The sequence below is a fragment of the Sorex araneus genome, chromosome 5 (assembly GCF_027595985.1).
Source record: "Sorex araneus isolate mSorAra2 chromosome 5, mSorAra2.pri, whole genome shotgun sequence".
In the NCBI taxonomy this organism is placed as follows: Eukaryota; Metazoa; Chordata; class Mammalia; order Eulipotyphla; family Soricidae; genus Sorex; species Sorex araneus.
The window spans coordinates 43,465,957-43,483,891 of record NC_073306.1 but is presented as its reverse complement, the minus strand read 5'-3'; the positions used below and the strand labels follow the sequence as shown (position 1 = coordinate 43,483,891).

At 45.4% G+C, this 17,935-nt stretch overlaps 1 protein-coding gene across 4 annotated transcripts; it reads right to left on the bottom strand.

Moving 5' to 3' along the window:
• ZBTB8OS (zinc finger and BTB domain containing 8 opposite strand) lies at nucleotides 1-17,659 on the bottom strand. Of its 4 annotated transcripts, none has more exons than XM_055140524.1 (7): nucleotides 17,366-17,659; nucleotides 10,149-10,173; nucleotides 9,461-9,582; nucleotides 9,177-9,259; nucleotides 7,006-7,058; nucleotides 5,356-5,392; nucleotides 1-1,453 (listed from the first exon to the last, which is right to left on the bottom strand). In XM_055140524.1, exons 1-7 carry the CDS (start codon nucleotides 17,394-17,396, stop codon nucleotides 1,367-1,369), a joined length of 438 nt encoding a protein of 145 aa, XP_054996499.1. In that variant the 5' UTR covers nucleotides 17,397-17,659; the 3' UTR covers nucleotides 1-1,366. The 4 variants fall into 4 exon arrangements, with proteins under 4 accessions (XP_054996499.1, XP_012787105.1, XP_054996501.1 ...); XM_012931651.2 differs by lacking the exon at nucleotides 17,366-17,659 and adding an exon at nucleotides 17,208-17,343; XM_055140526.1 differs by lacking the exons at nucleotides 7,006-7,058; nucleotides 17,366-17,659 and adding an exon at nucleotides 17,208-17,343.
• Between the last annotated feature and the right edge of the window lie 276 nt (nucleotides 17,660-17,935).

Here is a 17,935-nt window from a genome sequence, read left to right as displayed (position 1 = left end):
GCTTTTTCTAGAAAAGTCTTCAATTATTCAAATATAATTATCTCTTCTAAGAAAACCAAATGGAATATAGGTTGGTGGGCATTATCCCCCTCTATCCTACACAATTTAAAACTCAAGCTCGGGTTCGGAGTGATAGTACAGTGGGTAGGGTATTTGCCTTGAATGCGGCAGACCCGGGTTCGATCCCTGGCATCCCATATGGTTGCCGAGCACCGCCAGGAGTAATTCCTGAGGGGATCGCCAGGTGTGATCCAAGGAAAAAAAAGAAAAACAAAATTTTAAACTCAGGGACTGGAGCAATAGCACAGTGGGTAGGGCGTTTGCCTTGCACACGGCCGATCCCGGTTCGATTCCCAGCATCCCATATGGTCCCCTGAGCACTGCCAGGAGTAATTCCTGAGTGCAGAGCCAGGAGTAACCCCTGTGCATTGCCGGGTGTGACCCAAAAAGAAAAAAAAAATTTAAACTCAAGTTCTTTGGGGGCTAGACATGTAGTTTCGTGGCAAAACACTTGTGTTTATACATGTAAGGCCCTGGATTTGATACCCAGCACCAACACACATACAGACACACACAAAAACAAACCACAACTTGTTTTTAATGTCCATATAAATATATATATATGCAAATCGATGATCAACGGGATGACAGTGATACAGTGATATATATATCTCAAAAATGTGGAAGAAAAGTAAAATCCTAGGGGCTGGAGTGATAGCACAGCGGATAGGGCGTTTGCCCTGCATGCAGCCGACCTGGGTTTGATTCCCAACATCCCATATGGTCCCCTGAGCACCGCCAGGGGTAATTCCTGAGCGCAGAGCCAGGAGTAACCCCTGTGCATCGCTGGGTGTCACCCAAAAAGCAAAAAAATAAAAATAAAAATAAAAGTATATCTTAAAAAAAAGAAAAGAAAAATACTGGATGTTGGTTTTCTCAAATTATTCTTTCTCTAAAAATATTTTTTTATTCATTTCTTCCAAAGTGGATTCAAATGAGCTGGAAGGCTGTGTGGCTTCCTGGGGTGCTGCTTAAATGTGGGAGCCCTCTGGGGAGCAGGCTTCGGGGCTTGTGTTCCCACCAGAAAGGCAGAATGCTGCTGCATCTGAGAGTCAACACATGGGGAACCATGCTTGCCATGGGGGAATTTTTAAACGTTTGAACACTTGAGTAACATAGGCCAATGCTGTGCCCTGACAGTTTCACTTCTGAGAGTCACGCTTCAAATTAAAAAACAAACAAAATAAGAAAACAACAAAGTCCATTTCCACAATCAACTGATACAGTAGGAGTTATATTATGGTATCTTCTATAAAAGGAAGACTCTTTTCATTGGAGTCTCTTTCACGTTTTCTTATTTGGCATCTTAAATGTCAATGATGACAAAAACTTCTGGTTTTTCTTCATTATACACCTGCATTGCTGAGTATGTTATTGCCTTGACTTCCGTTCCCTATAGTAAGAGTTACAGAAAAGGGAGGGGGTGAACAGTGATATCAGTCTCATAACTTTTAGAACAAAATATTTTCATGTTATTTGAAAAACAAAAACCTTATGAAACAATAAGCAGTAGGGTTCTGTTATACACCGAGGGAATGAAAATGTGAGGCAGCTCGGGTATAGAAGAAAACAATTAAAAAAAAAGAAAAAGAAAGCAATGAATTGGAGTTGGGAGATGAATGCTCATTCCAGCCTCATCTCCATCCGGGTATGGCTCTCTTGACATTGCTCACTTAGTTTCAGTTTCAGAAAAGAATGTACCATAAATCTAGACACTACAATTTATGGTTGACGTTGCTAGCTCTACAGCAAAGGAAGTCTGACGATTTCCTAGAAGGATTTGAATGGTCATTGCCTTAGCTTTGTTCCCTTCTGCCATAATCACCTCTCAAAATCAAAACCCAAATCAAATTCCACGTTCTGGCACCACATACCGTGCGAGCTGGAATGGCCTTAAAAGGGAACCCAGCACCGACCAAGCATGCCACTATGGCCCCTAGTGACACTCCTCATTCTGAGAACATTCCACGACTCCACCTCTAGAATCCCTCCCTCATTCCCACTCTCAGTCAAAACTGTGATGAAAGAAAATGAGAACACTCTTTAGGAAGTGACTCATCTTAGATAGCACAATGGTTAGGGCGTTTGCCTTGCATGCGGCCAGCCCGGGTTCAATTCCCAGCATCCTGTATGGTCTCCCAAGCACCACCAGGTACTCCTGAGTGCAGAGTCAGGAGTGATCCCTGGGCATCGCCAGGTGTGACCCAAAAAGAAAAAAAAAAAAAGGGAAGTGCCTCATCTTCTCATCTTTCTCCAGCAAACCAGCAATCCCAATAAACCTGTACTCGTGGTATGTACTCTTCTCTCCCACAACAAAGGGGACCCTGCTCTACGGAAGGTGGGCCATGCTACTTCACCCTTGATCCTGTACCTCTCCTTACTGACTTAAGGTTTTTGCTCTGCAATTACTTTTGTCTAGCATGATCAAAATTTTCCGATTTCCAATATTATTTCCACACAGCATACAATAGTGCTATAGAGCGTCATAGCTAAAATAAGTCAGACAAGTCAAAAAACTTCTCCCTTTCTAGCCACACGCTCCTCTTGGTACTACTGTTTTGCCCAGATGTTGTTATCTTGTCCCTCAAGTTCTATTTGGGGGGAGGAGGAGATAAGTGGAGTTGGGCCACACCCGACCGTCTGGGGCTTGCTCCTGGATCTGTGCTCACTCCCAGGTCACTACTGGGGACTCAGGAGACCTTGTGGGGCATCAGGAACTAAACCAGGGTCATACACATGCAAGGCAAGTGCCCAACCCATGTACTATCATCTCCAGTCCCCTTGCCTGCAAATTCTTCAAAGAATCGCCCTCTACTTTCCTGTTTCCTCTTTGGTCATCAAAAATATTTACATTCATGGGGCTGGAGCAATAGCACAGCAGGTGGGGCATTTGCCTTGCACATGGCTGACCCGGGTTTGATTCCCAGCATCCCATACGGTCCCCTGAGCATTGCCAGGGGTGATTCCTGAGTGCAGAGCCAGGGGTAACCCCTCTGCATCGCCAGGTGTGACCCAAAAAGAAAAAAAATTATATTCATTACCCCACTCATTAGCAAATTCATAACCAATTTGTAGTATTTTTCTTCTTTTTTGTTTGGGACCACGCCATAAAGTGCTAGGAGGCTCCTCCAGGCTCAGTACTCAGAGGCGGCTGCTTAAGGGTGGTCAGGGGACCATGTAGTGACAGGGATGGAACCCAGACACGCTCAGCATGTCAGCAGGTATTCCATCCTGTAGAGCTATCTCCCTGGTCCCCACCTCAGAATCTTTCCGATCATACGAGCAATACCCACCATATTAGATATCTGGCTTCCAGGGAAACCTGGTTCTTTTAACTTTCTTTCTCTTCCTTTTATTTTAATTTTTAATTTTTTTTTTTTTTTTTGCTTTTTGGGTCACACCCGGTGATGCACAGGGGTTACTCCTGGTTCTGCACTCAGGAATTACCCCTGGCCGTGCTCAGGGGACCATATGGGATGCTGGGATTCGAACCCGGGTCGGCTGCGTGCAAGGCAAACGCCCTACCCGCTGTGCTATCGCTCCAGCCCCTTTCTCTTCCTTTTAGATCCTTCTCTTTTAAACTTAAAGCTGCACGCTCGGTCTTCTTACTTATACTTCCCCCTGTGTAATCCTTTCTAGTTCTAAGATTATAAGTATTTGTTCAACAACAACTCCAGCATTTATATTTCCAGGCACAACTAACTCCAGAATTTACAGGCAAATACTTTTAACTACTATCTCCATTTAAAGAGACACACATAGGGCTGGAGTGATAGCACAGCGGGTAGGGCGTTTGCCTTGCACGCGGCTGACCCGGGTTCAAATCCCAGCATCCCATATGGTCTCCTGAGCACCGCCAGGAGTAATTCCTGAGTGCAGAGCCAGGAGTAACCCCTGTGCATCACCAGGTGTGACCCAAAAACAAAAACAAAAACAAACAAACAAAAAAAGAGACACACGTTTTTACATCACTTGGACTATAGACTTCTAAAAGAACGTCTATACCCAACCATCCCCCACTACACACAGATTTTTAAATACTTTTTCCCCAAAGATCCCTCACCATACTTCACCTCATTATATTGAGTTAAAGAAATAATACCGCAGTTAATGGAAGCAACTAGGATTTCTCAGTCACTTCCAATTTAAGACCCATCAGCCTAAAATAATCACAAGGTGGGGAAAACAACAAATCATGAACCAAATCTGGCTTGCAATCTGGTTTTGTGTACTCTCTCAAACTAAAAAGTTCTTTCCGCTTCCAAATGGTTTGGGGAAGGGAATAAAAAAAAATTCCTCTCATAACATCTTTGTTCTGTTATGAAAATAACTGGAAACATATATAAGTAAGGTTCTACTTAGTAGAACATAAACAAATTCCTTTCCGTACACAAATGGTGGCTGCTTTTGTGTTGTAAGAAAAGAGCTGAGCAGCTGTTCTGCTGCTCTCAGCTCACAAAACTTAAAACATTATCTTGCCCATTTCAGGGGCTGGAGCAATAGCATAGCGGGTAATGTGTTTGCCTTGCACTCGGCTGATCCTGGTTCGATTCCCAGCATCCCATATGGTCCCCTGAGCACTGCAAGGGGTGATTCCCAAGTGCAGAGCCAGGAGTAACCCCTGTGCATCACCGGGTGTGACCCAAAAAGAAAACAAAAAAACACATTATCTTGCCCATTTTAGAAAAAGATTTGCCTGCCGAGTCCTACTGCAACAGGTCTGATCAGTATAGAGTGAAGTCAGACAGGCTGTCAAACACAGAAGCTAGTGTGCGCTTCAGGGGAAGCGCTTTTGGATTCCTTTGATAGCTCAGTTGGCAGAACAGAGGACTCTAGCAGCCACTGCCCAGGACCCCAGACCTCTGGAGATGGCAGAGAGCTTAAGGAGGCAAAGGAAATTTTTTGTTTTGGAACCACACCCTGCAGCACTCATGATCACTCCCGGTATGGTTCAGGGAATCATATAGGAAGCCAGGGATCGAACCTGGGTCAGGCATATGGAAGGCTAATGTCCTACCTGCTATACTATCGCTCCAGCCCCAAAGCAAAGGAACTTTTAAGTCCTACTGACAATCTGTAACAAACCTGACTCTTAGAACCCTAGTATTCTTAGGATGAAATCCTAATCCACCCAGCCAGGCAGGTGATAAAATTAGTTTCCAACATGGTATGTCCAGACAGGTCAGGCAGTGCAAGAAAAATTGATCATTATACAACAATTTATGAGGATTAGTTAGGTTTCGTCACATACAGGAACTTTATGGTAAGGAAGGATAAAATGTTTTCAAAACATACCTGAGGATGCTTAGATAATGAAAATTCTTCTCCCCACCTTGAGAAAGAAAATTAAAACATGGTCAGTATTTATCAAAGACTTAACGTTTGTTCTCTCTTTACATATTTCCTTTATTTTTTGTTTTTAGGTCACATCTGGCAATGCTGTGCTCAAGAGTGAGCCCTGGCAGTGCTCAAGGGATCATACATGGTGCCAGGGATTTATACCAGGGTCAAGGCTGACACAGACACATGCAACACAAGTGTCTTACTTCCTGAACTACTTCCCCAGACAGACAGACACACAGACACACACACACACAATATACTTTTTATTTAATGTTTTGGTTTGGGCCATACTGGAGGGTTTATTCCTGGCATTGCACACAAGAATTACTCCTGATGGTGCTCATGTGACCACATGGGGTGCTAAGGATCAAACCCAGGTCAGCCGAGTGCAAGGCAAGTGCTCTACCCACTGTACTATCTCTCTGGTTCCCTTTCTTACCTATTATTTTGTTGCTGTTTTGTTTGGGGGCCATACCTGGCAGTGCTCAGGGCTTACTCCTGGCTCAACACTAAGGGATCACTCCTAGTGGGCTTGGGGGGACCATATAGAGTGCCAGAGACCTAACCCGGGTAAGCAAATGCCCTACTCACTGTGCTATCATTCTAGTCCCTCTCCTTACATATTTTAAAATGTTATAGAGGGGGTTGGAGCGATAGCACAGCGGGTAGGGTGTTTGCCTTGTATGCGGTCGACCCGGGTTCGATTCCCAGTATCCCATATGGTCCCCTGAACACCGCCAGGAGTAATTTCTGAGTGCAGAGCCAGGAGTAACCCCTGTGCATCGCCAGGTGTGACCCAAAAAGCAAAAAAAAAAAAACAAAAAAAAAAACAGGGATTAAGGTGCTTGCCTTATATATGGCTAATTCTGGTTTGATCCCCAACACCACCATAGAGTCCCCTGAGCACTGCCAGGAGTGACCCCTGAGCACAGACCCAGAGCCAGGAGTAATTACTGAGTACTTCCAGATGTGACCCAATGCCCCTCCCCCAATAATAAGCTGTAAAAGTCTGATTGGAATACTAGAAAGTCCAAAGTGACGAGAGAGGAAGAGCTAAGATATCGTTAAGTGAATGAAGAAATCTGAGTAATACCAAAGTCAATCAGAGTAGCCTAACCAAGGGTTTGCAAACCCTAAAAGGAAAAGTGTAATCTGTAAGCAAATGGGACGTCTTTTAGTACAATGTGAGAATATACTAGCATCAGTGTTTCTCATTAACCAATAAAGATGTATGGGAATGAATAGCTGGGACACCTGTCAATCGCAAATGTATATGTGTGTGTTTGTGTGTATATGTTATAGATAGTGTGATATATCTATATATCATACACTATTTTTGTGTGTTTGTGCTGAAAGTCAACAAATTGAGAATCAGGTCTAACGATCAGAATCAACTCTGTTCTGACAAACTTCTGGTCGAACGCTACCCCTCCAATGCTGAGGTGAGGCCCAGTTCCCAGGTGTTCCCAAAACCTTAACCTGCAAAGCCCTACTGCAACTGGTTTTAACCTAATATATCTGTCATCCTGCCCACAGAACCTGGCAAAGAACACAACTGAAACATTCCCATGACTTGACACTTAAAAGAATTTCAAAACTTACCCAACTGACCGTAATTTGAAATTATTTTGATCAATACTAAGTACTTTCACTTCCTAAAGGGGACAAAAAAAAATTCATTAAAAAGAAAAAATTAACAGACCACCTATCAAAACATGTCTAAGTTTTTACCTTTTCTAGAAACAATAACCTATGTCTCTGAAGTGAAGAAATTAAAATGCTAAAACAGAATAAGAACTACATCAAGGAGTACAGTGTGTCAGGCGCTGGCTTTACACACCACCAGCCCATTTTGATTCCTGGTACAGCTGGAGCCCCACCAGGAACGATCTCTGCAAAGCCAGGAGTAAGCCCCGAACTGGCCCCAAAAATATGAGAGTAAGAGAGGGAGGGGGAGAGGGAGGGAAAGAAAAATGGAGGGACAGACAGAGAGAGAGAGAGGGAGAGAGAGAGAGGGAGAGAATTACATGCTAGGGAAATAAGGGGTTATTTTTGTTTTTCGGTTTGGGACCACACCTGGCTCTACGTTAGGAGCCATTCCAGGCAGTGCAGGGGACCATATATGGTATGAGGACTCAAACCAGCATTCAAGCCATAGCCAAATGCTAGGCAAGAGGCAAATGCAATTGTACTTGGGCACACCTTTGGTTTTTTGGTTTCAATTCTTGTGCCATTCCAATGATGCTGGGGGAACCTACTGAGGATGAGGATCCAACACATGGTATCCTGCATGCAAAGCACATGTTCTAGCCCAATAAGCTCTCTGGTAGATAGCTTATAAAGAAATAAAGTTTTAAAAATATATATATTCAAAGAAGATACTCCTGGAATATGTGCAAACTAAAACCATAAGTCAAAATAACTTCTCTGTAAGATAGAGATTTTAATTGCCATTAATTTTTTTCAGTCTTTCCTTTGTGGGTGACGAATAGTGCCCAGCTCAGGCCTCTGGGCTCTATGCTCAGGGGTTATTCCTGGGATCACTTGTCACTGTCACTGTCATCCCGTTGCTCATCGATTTGTTTGAGCGGGCACCAGTAATGTCTCTCATTGAGAGACTTTTTGTTACTGTTTTTGGCATATCCAATATGCACGGGTAGCTTGCCAGGCTCTGCTGTGCGGATGCAATACTCTCGGTAGCTTGCCGGGCTCTCCGAGAGGGGCGGAGAAATCGAACATGGGTTGGCCGTGTGAAAGGCGAAAGCCCAACCGCTGTGGAGACCATATGCCATACATGGGACTGAACCAGGATAAGTAATAAGTACGATAAGCTTCCTAACCACTGTACTAGCTCTCTGGTCTCCACAACTATGATGTAAATACAAAATGCATCATGCATGTGTATGTGCATGTGTGCATGCATACGTGCATGCATGAACACACTTACACATGTGCTCAGGTTAACCATAAAGTATCTATGGCTATCATGGCTTCTGCAAGTCATTATCATCTTTCATATCTACAGACTTGATTTTGCATCATGCTCCGTCCCTCTCAGAGAGCCCGGCAAGCTACCGAGAGGCGTGTTCGATATGCCAAAAACAGCAACAATAAGTCTCACAATGGAGACGTTACTGGTGCCTGCTCGAGCAAATCGATGAGCAACGGGATGACAGTGTCACAGTGATACAGTGGCTTGTTTTGAAAGACAAATGAAGAGGCCTGGGAGTGGCTCAAGTGGCGGAACACAGGCCGCGCATGTGCACGGTTCTGGGTTTGATCCTTGGCACTGAGCTCCCCTCCCCGCAGCTCCAGTCCTCAGACTCACCGGGTATGGCTCCCTTAATGAAAAACAGTCAAACAAAAAGGGGCCAGAGATCGTCAGCTAGTAAGGCATGGAAGGCGCTGACCTTGCACACACGGGAGACCTGTCTATCCCAGGAATGACATTGGGTCCCCCAGCCTGCCAGGATTGATCCCTGAGCACAGAGCCAGGAGAAAGCCCTGGACCCAGCAGTGTGGCCTAAAAACCAAAATGCCAAGCTAACTAACAACTAAGAAGGTTTAGTAAAAAACAAAATCCCTTGCTTAGGGCCAGAGAGCTAGTACAGGGGCTAAGGCGTTCGCCTTGCTTCTTGTCAACCCAGCTGAATCCTCAGCACCACATATGGTTCTGAGCACGTCCAGGATTGACTCCTGAGCACAGTTGGGTATGGCTCAAAGCCCAACCACCACCTCCCCCGCCCTGCAAAAAAAGAAAATGGCTTGCTTACCCGGGGTATGAAGTATTCGTCAGCACTGAACTTATAAAGCCATTCATCCAAAAAGTGAAAGAGAAGAGATTGTAAGTCATCTCCTGCACGGGATGGAAAAAGGAAAAAGAGCATAACAGCATGATATTTAAAACTCATCTTAAACCTCATTTAAACATTAAAGCACAATGAATTTCTTCACTGGGTCAAAGAAGAAAAAGAAGCTCTTATTTTGTTCCTATTGAGAACACACTAGACATTGCATGTTGGTATAACAATTTTTTCCTTGTGAGTGAAACGGTTACCTTGGGTTTCGACTTCGACTGTCTGGAGGGGCTCCACAGTGCCGGTGTCTGTCATGTAACCAAACATGGCCATCGCGCACTGCTCGAACGCTTCCTCCAGGGTGTCTCCCCAGGCATGTAACCTACAGAAAGACACCCGTGCCCCATGTGATCGCTTCAGTCACTAGAAAGAAAACTTGACTGCAAAATCAAACCAAAGCCAATTTCAGAATGAAATTAAAGGCCTCGAATTAGAGGCACTTTTAGAGTCATTTTTATGATGGAAGAGAACCAAATTAGAAAATTTAATAATAGGGGGGCAGAGCAATAGTACAGTGGGTAGGGCACTTGTCTCATATGCAGACAACCTGGGTTTGATTCCCAACATCCCATATGGTCCCCCGAGCATCACCAGAAGTGATTCCTGCGTAAAGAGTCAGGAGTAACCCCTGAGCACTGCAGCAGTGCCAGTGTGGCCCAAGACAAAAAAAAAAAAAAAAAAAGAAAATTTAATACTAGGAAAATCATGATTCAAACAAGCTTTCCTGGGTCAGGGAGGGCTCAAAGCATTGGAGTGCAGGTGCTACATGCGGGGTAGCCTTGGGGTCCATCCCCAACCTCACACAGTCCCCACCAGTGCCACTGTGACCCAAAGTCGGCCTTCCTGTGGAGGGACAGTTGCAAAAGCATTAACTCCAGCTATACTCACTGGACATCTGCTGTATGATCCAAATCTGAGGGAGAGAAAAAAACACCTATGTCATTCAACTTGACGCCCCAGAAGGCAACTAGTTCATTATTAAGAACATTATTCCCTGAAAAGCCGCAAAAATATACAGGGGAGATCATGTTATTTTGCTAACCAACATTACACAATACAGTCCACTGCTTTGCTAAGCTGTATTTCTCAAGAGCCAAAATTTATATCTGAATCAAAATCTCTACAGCGGCAGAACAAGGCTCTCAGTCCGAGTCGCTTAGAAATGCAACATGGGTGAGCAGCTGCCAGAAACACCTCAGAATGCCTTCTGCAGCTGATTTTGTAATAATTTTTAGTTACTGGATGTTCAGAAACTTTTTACAGTTGCCAGTTTGTCCCTGACCCATTCATTCAATTATGCAATCCCATATGTGATCATGATAACAGTGGATTTAGGCAGCACGCTTCAAGGAGACCGAAAAGTGTCTAATAAACACAGTATACTGTCTCCATAAACAAATGTCATTTCCTGTCATGAGATATCTGCGCTCAAAAATCAATAATCTTTTCTAAACTGATACTGTATGGGCTATCAAAGTTCTAGGAATTACTTCATCAAAATTATAAAATTTGAATTTGCCCTGTTTTATATTTTCATGAACAGCTAGTCAAATCCTAGTGGAAATTTAGTAAGTGTTAAGTGAGCATCAAGCTATTTTATTTTATTATTATTATTTTTTTTTTGGTCAATGCCCACCAATGCTCAGGTTACTCCTGGTGGTGCTCAGTGACCACACTGGATGACAGGGATCGAACCCGGGTTGGCAGCATTCAAGGCAAACACCCTACCTGCTATACTATTGTTCCAGCCTCTGGCAAATCAAGTTTTTAAATGACTCATTTCTTGTATCTGAAGTTTCCCACTTTTTTGGGGGTAGGGGGGCCACGCCCAGTGGTGCTCAGGGCTTACTCCTGGCCCTCTGCCCAGAAATCACTCCTGGTAGATCTGCAGGTCCATATGGCATGCTGAGGATTGAACCTGGGTCAACCATTTGCAAGGCAAATACCCTAACTCCTGTACTATGATTCTGGCCCCAAATCCCATAATTTTTGGCAGATCAAATAGGATTCTCGGGGCTAGAGCAATAGTACAGCAGGTAGGGCGTTTGCCTTGCACGCAGTCAACCCGGGTTCGATTCTCAGCATCCCATTTGGTCCTCTGAGCATCGCCAAGGGTGATTCCTGAGTGCAGAGCTAGGAGTGACCCCTGTGCATCACCAGGTGTGACCCATAAAGCCAAAAAAAAAGGGATTCTCCCCTGCCCCACTTCCCCCAGTGTGTGTGTAGGGGGCGTTCAACTCAGAGTCTCACACACACAAAGCAAGCATTCTACCAGTGAACTATGTCCCCGGCCTCCTACTGTAGCTTTGTGCATTTTTTTCTGGAGCAGTGTTCCTGGGAGGCAGCGTGTCCTAGCACTGTGCTCAATGGTCACTCCTAGTGGTGGGTGCTGGGGCGGGGGGGGGTGGGGTGGCCAGTGTGCCACTCATCGAATGTGGGGTCCTTGCAGGCAAAGCAAGTGACTCCCGGTCTTTTGAACCAGGTAAAATAATAACTTCCAGTTCTAGGGTGGGGGATGGCTGAGTAGTTGAGTTAATCTGCCTTGAAAACATGAGTTCAGTCCCACCCCACAGCCTACCATGATACTGGAGGCATGGCATTGGTGGCTCCCCGGATGACAAGAGTGCATTTCCTGGAGCACAGCCAACAGCATGCAAGCCCACAGCCGAGTGTGTGAGGCCCCCACTCCATCACCACAGCAGCAAAGCAAAGGGAAAGGGGGGGAATAGCTGTGATCTAACTCTAGGTATGAACTCGCCCTCCTGCGATAGCCTCCTGGGATCTCCTGCTCGCAGACAACTGGAAGTACAGCAAGCTCCCGCTGGATCTGCCAACTCGTATTTCAGACTCTGCTCTTCACCGGGATCGTAATTTCCCAGTCTAGGAGCACAGAATGTTCAGGGTAGAAGGACATCTTGGAGATCACTTCTTTACCTACAAGAAACTTGATCTCCAGCAAGTGTGTGACAGGCTTGGGATTACACTGCTCATAGGGGCAGGGGGATCACACAAGTTGTTCTGACTTCCAGGGTAATGTACGCGCACATAATCATCTTCTGGTACCACTCAAAACTCAAAATTATCTCAAATCTATAAATATATCACTAAGGACTTAATGTTTTAGGCACAAAGGCAGGGGTGGAGAATGGCCTGTATGTGAGCTGTACTAGGCCCCGGAAGTCATGGGCCTGTCCCGGCCCTGTTCATAACGGGACACATGTGCTTTTCACTGGCTGCCTGCGGCCCGTCTGCCTATAATAGATGGTCCTCGAACGATCTTATAAAGGTTTCCCACCCTTGCACTAAGGGGCTCGATAGAGAGAAGAGATGGCAAACAAGTTAAGAGATAGCAACAAGTATTTAATCACCCAAAATGAAGAGCTAGTACAGGGGTTGAGGCACTCGCCCTGCTGGCTGTGGCGGTGGTGACCTTGGTTTGAATTCCCAGCACCACCTATGGTTCCTTGAGCACCACCAAGGGGTCACTCCTGAGTCCAGAGCAAGAAATAGCACCTGAGCACAATGAGGTATGTGTCCCCCTCAAAACAAAACAAAATAGGGACGGAGCGATAGTACCGCAGGTAAGGCACTGCCCTAGCATCCCATAGGGTCCCCGAGAACCGCTAGAAGTGATTTCTGAATGCAGAGCCAGGAGTAACCCCTGAACATCACCGGGTGTGGCAAGAGCAAAACCCCCAAAACCAAAAAAACCAAGCCAGGTGTCAAAAAAACACAAAAGTATGTTTCACAGCAATTTTATTTCATCAAGTTAAAAACTCAGTGTCTTGAATGGAGAGATGTAAGATATGTGTATTGAAGAAGCCAACTCAAGTTCACTCCTCAGCGTTGCATACACTCCCATCTCATCTCAGCCCCATCAGGAGTGATTCCTGAGCGCAGAGCAAGGAATAAGTATAAGCCCTAAACACAGCCCAGTGTGGGCCAAACACCTGCCCCAAATAAATATAAGAACAACAACAACAAAAAGGCCAGTAGGGTACTTGCCTAGCACGCTGCTATCCCCTGCATCACTGTGACTGACCCCTGAGCACAGAGACAGGAGTAAGCCCTGATCACCGCCAGGTATGGCTCCCAAACAAAACAAGAAAAACAAAAAGTCACCCCCCCACCCTCAATCATTTTAGTATAAAATTGAGTAATACAATGCTTTATTCTTGGTAGGGCAAACTACTGATACATGTACAAACATAAACTCAAAAACATCAAGTGAAAATTACACCGCATAACTTCACCCAAATCCCTGCACCAGAGATCTGACCTACAGATAAGACATGTGATACCAGAGGGCATATTCCTAGTGTACCCCAGCCCACCCCTGCCCCACTGCAGTGCGTGAGGAAGTTCAAACACCAAAAGGAGAATTTTCTTTGTTCCAACCAATGCCTAAACACTGAAAAGGCTTAACTGTGAATATGTATCTCTTCTAACTCAGAAAGTTCTTTCCTCCAGGACTCCAGAATGTAATCATCAGAATACCCAGTCACTGGGCTGGGGACAGAATCCTAACTCCCATGACCTTCAACTAAACCTCCCTAATGGAACAGACACCTTTTGTGATTCACTTCTTTTTTTTTTTTCTTTTTGGGTCACCCCCCCCCCTGCAATGCTCAGGGGTTACTCCTGGCTCTGCACTCAGGAATTACTCCTGGTGGTCCTCAGAGGACCATATGGGATGCCAAGGATTGAACCAAGGTTGGCCGCCAGCAAGGCAAACGCATTACCCACTGTACTATCACCCAGCCCCTGTGATTCACTCCTGAGGCTCTGAAGAGGCTGTGGCAGAGCACAACCCACCCCTCATTCTCCATCTGGGGACAGAGCTCAATAGAGTCCAACCTTGAACACAAGCTTTACTAATGCAGGAGGCAATGTTCAACGCGCAACACTGCAAAGGCACAACCTTAGGTTTTTCTGCCAGGAATATGATCCCGGCCTAGAGAGGTCCTATAGGATGTGGCCCCAAAACAAAAGAAATAGGAATTTACATTTAAAACATGCAGCTATGATTGCAGTGCTGCTCCTATCCTATAGCTCTCTGACTTTAAAGTAGTTTCTGTTCAGGGTGTGGGTGGGTGAGGAGGTCACTACTACTGCCATGGTTTTTACAGATACCACAGAGATGGGCTGGAAAGATAGTACAGAGGTTAAGGCACTTCCCTTGCAGCATGCAGCCGACTCTGGTTTGAACCTTGACACCCCATATATGATGGACCCCACCCCACCCCCAAACTGCTGGGTGTGGCTCAAAGTAAGTGAATAAATAAAGATACCAAAGAGGTTGCAATTCTTGGAAATCATATTCTAACTAGTTCTCAAGTGAAATCTTTGGAGAAAGTGTGCAGTGACCTAATCACAGAAGCAACAGTCAAAGACCAGTTTGTATGCTATCAAGACCCTAAGAATCACAAGAGCCCATGTGGTCATAGAGTCTAATATTTTGGCATCATTTTCAACAAACTCAGAGCAGTGCAGATTCCTTCTCTCATAGTGAGGTTAAAGTCATCAATGTATTTCTATATATTTTTAAATAAGATGATGATCACTTGTTTAATGCATGTTTGTTTGGGGTGCCACACCACTCTGCTTGAGTCACTCCTAGTGGTGATCGGAGGGGGCATACAGTGCCAGGGATGAACCCAAGGTCTCTTATATGCAAAGCATATACTCATTCTGTTGCGCTCTCCCAATAATCTTGTTTTGTATATATATATGTATGTATATATATACACATATATACACACATGCATACATACATACATATCCCAAGAGAAAATGTTTGTGTGTACATATATATGTATATACGCACATGGGGGTGCATGTATATATCACACACATACACACACATATCCCAGAAGGGTAAATACAAATAGCTCCAACTATACTATGTTCAACCTCACTTATAAATAAGAGAAGTACAATTACTATACAAATTTTGATTTTTCAAGTGGTGTATAATTGTGAGCCAAATGACACAATTATACAAGGCTGGTATGAGTTTAGTTTAAATTTGAACCTGTAAGGAAAGCAATTTGGCAAGAATTTTCTTCATATGGGATACCTGAGATGGAGCTGGGTCTGCCAAGTGCAAGCAAGCACATTGCCCTGTACTCTGCCTCCAGCACCTGAAAAAATTTTCAATGTAGTCTCTGACAAAGCAGTTGGCTTTTTTTTTTTTGGTGTGGGGAGGGGAGGGCACAACCGGCAGTGCCCAAGGCTTACTCCGGGTTTTGCACTCAGGGATCACTCCTGGCGGGTGCTCAGAGGAACATACGGAGTGCTCGTGATTGAACCTGGATTGGTTGTGTGCAAGGGAAGCACTCCACCCACTGTACGATTGCTCAGGCCTGCAATTTATCTTGTAAAATATATGCAACAGATAAGAAAACCAAGGGATATACAGTACAATCACAACTGTATTGTTTCTAATAAGAACAGAACTATCCTAATGTCCATCAAATGTTAATTGATTAAATAAGCTAAATTCGAGAATAACTTTGCATAAACACAATGAACTAACATGGAGGGCTGGGTCTTCACCAGAAAACTACTTGTGTGGAAAATCGGAACTCAAAGATGAGCACACCTCTAGTAAATATTGAATTCTGAATTACATGTTTCGTATTACTTTTTGTTTGTGGGTCACTCGGAGCTGCCCCCAGGTGCAGGGAATCCAAAAGAGCAAAAGTTCTTCCACTAAAACTCACCCTCCTTCTATTAATTTTATTTGTTTTTGTTTGGGGGCCACACCCCATGGTGCTCAGGGGTCGTGCCCGGCTTGGGGCACCTCATGGGATGCTGAAGACCCAATCCTGGTGGGCCGCGTGCAAGACAAGCAAGCGCCTTACTCTCTGAACTATCTCTCTGGCCCTAAGTTTCTTTCTTTCTTTTTTTTTCTTAACATCTTTTATGGGCTTGGGTAGGTGGCTCAGAAGGCTGGTGCGCAGGCTTTGCTTCAAGTGCCCCAAATTTGGTACCCAACAACACCAGATCCCCCAGCATCACGTCCAGAGTAACTACTCTCAACCCTGGGGTTATGTCCCCCAAACAAAAGAAAAAGTAAAAAACTCTTATACCGAAAAATAAACTAGGGAGATGTGCATGGCTCTGAGAGTTATAGAGCTTGGTATCTTATGCAAAAAGCTGTACTTTACAGAGGACAAATTTGAGCAGAGAGAGCTATTTCTGCTCCCAAAGAACAACCACCAATAAATATGATAGTTTAACGTTTATAGAACTGTCGAGTCTGCATGGTACTTAAACATTCATTAGCTCGTTTATTGCTCAGATAAGAAACTGCGACGCAAAGAGCTTACGTTGTTAGCGTGAAGTCACTAAGAAAATAAATGGCAGGGTCCAGGCTTTTTTTTTTTTGCTTTTTGGGTCACACCCGGAGATGCACAGGGGTTACTCCTGGCTCTGCACTCAGGAATTACCCCTAGGAATCGAACACGGGTTGGCCGCGTGCAAGGCAAACGCCCTACCCGCTGTGCTATCGCTCCAGCCCCAGGTCCAGTCCTTTTTATCAATAACACAATCCAGGTAAAAGACCAAATCAGAAGAGCCCCACTTCCCTTCCTAGTCCTTCCCTTTCCGAGTCCTCTAACCTACCCTCGCCACCCCAATTTTCGAGACACGGAGCTGAGAACCCCACAAACTCTTGCAAACTAGATTACCGTCAGAACAAACTAGTAACATTTCCACAAGATAAATGGGACCGGGCACACGTGGTTAAGTTCAAGACCGTCAATGCGTGAGTCCATGTTTCCGAACTCTCAAAGCGGGCGTATTTTGAGGTGTTTTTTTTTTTTTTTTTAGCACCAGAGACTAATGGGATGGGATCATGCCTGAAGCCCTCACCCGGCAAAGTGGAAAGCCGAGGCCGAAAACCCCGGGTAAAGAGGGGAGAAAAGCGAGCTCCCTACTCACATTCATACTTTCGATTGACTGGAGGATATTTGGCCTTAATCGCCTTTTGCTTTTCATTCAAATTATAATCTCGATCGTCTTGGACTTCCTGCGCCATGATTGCAGGGAGGAACACACCACTTCCGCCCTCCCGCAGCCCTACTTCCGCCCTGACTTACGACTTCCTCCCGCAGGCCCGGGTTGGCACATCCCCTTTAAAGGACTAGCGCGCCTTTCTCGGGCCCTGCGCCCCTGTGCGTGGGACGCATCTCCATCGGTCTGGGTCCCATTTTCTGCGCTCACTTCACCAAGAGTCCTAAGGACTAAAGAAACGAATAAACTGGGAGGGCCTAGGAGCAGGAGCCCTTTGAATTAACGGATCGCTCCGCTTCACCTCCAATGTGACGATTAAGCTCGAAAGCAGCCTAGATTTCTCATCTGAGAGATAGGGTCGCATGTGGAACCGGTTTTGAGAAAATGGCTGCCCCCAGGAGCCTACGGGGAGGAGGAGGAGGAGAAGGAGGAGGAGGAGGAGGAGGAGCAGGAGGAAAGCCGCTGGCACGTGACCTCGGGCGGGCGCACGCCCGTCAACTCCGCGCGCGCGCAATCCAAGAAAATGGGCTCCGGGCTGTGGCGGGGGGGTAGGGGCGGAGCGTGCGCCGCGGCCCCGCGGAAAGCGATTCTGCGCTTCGGGATTGGCTGCCGACGCCGCCTCCCCGCCCCCTTCCCGTTCGCTGTGTTCTGATTGG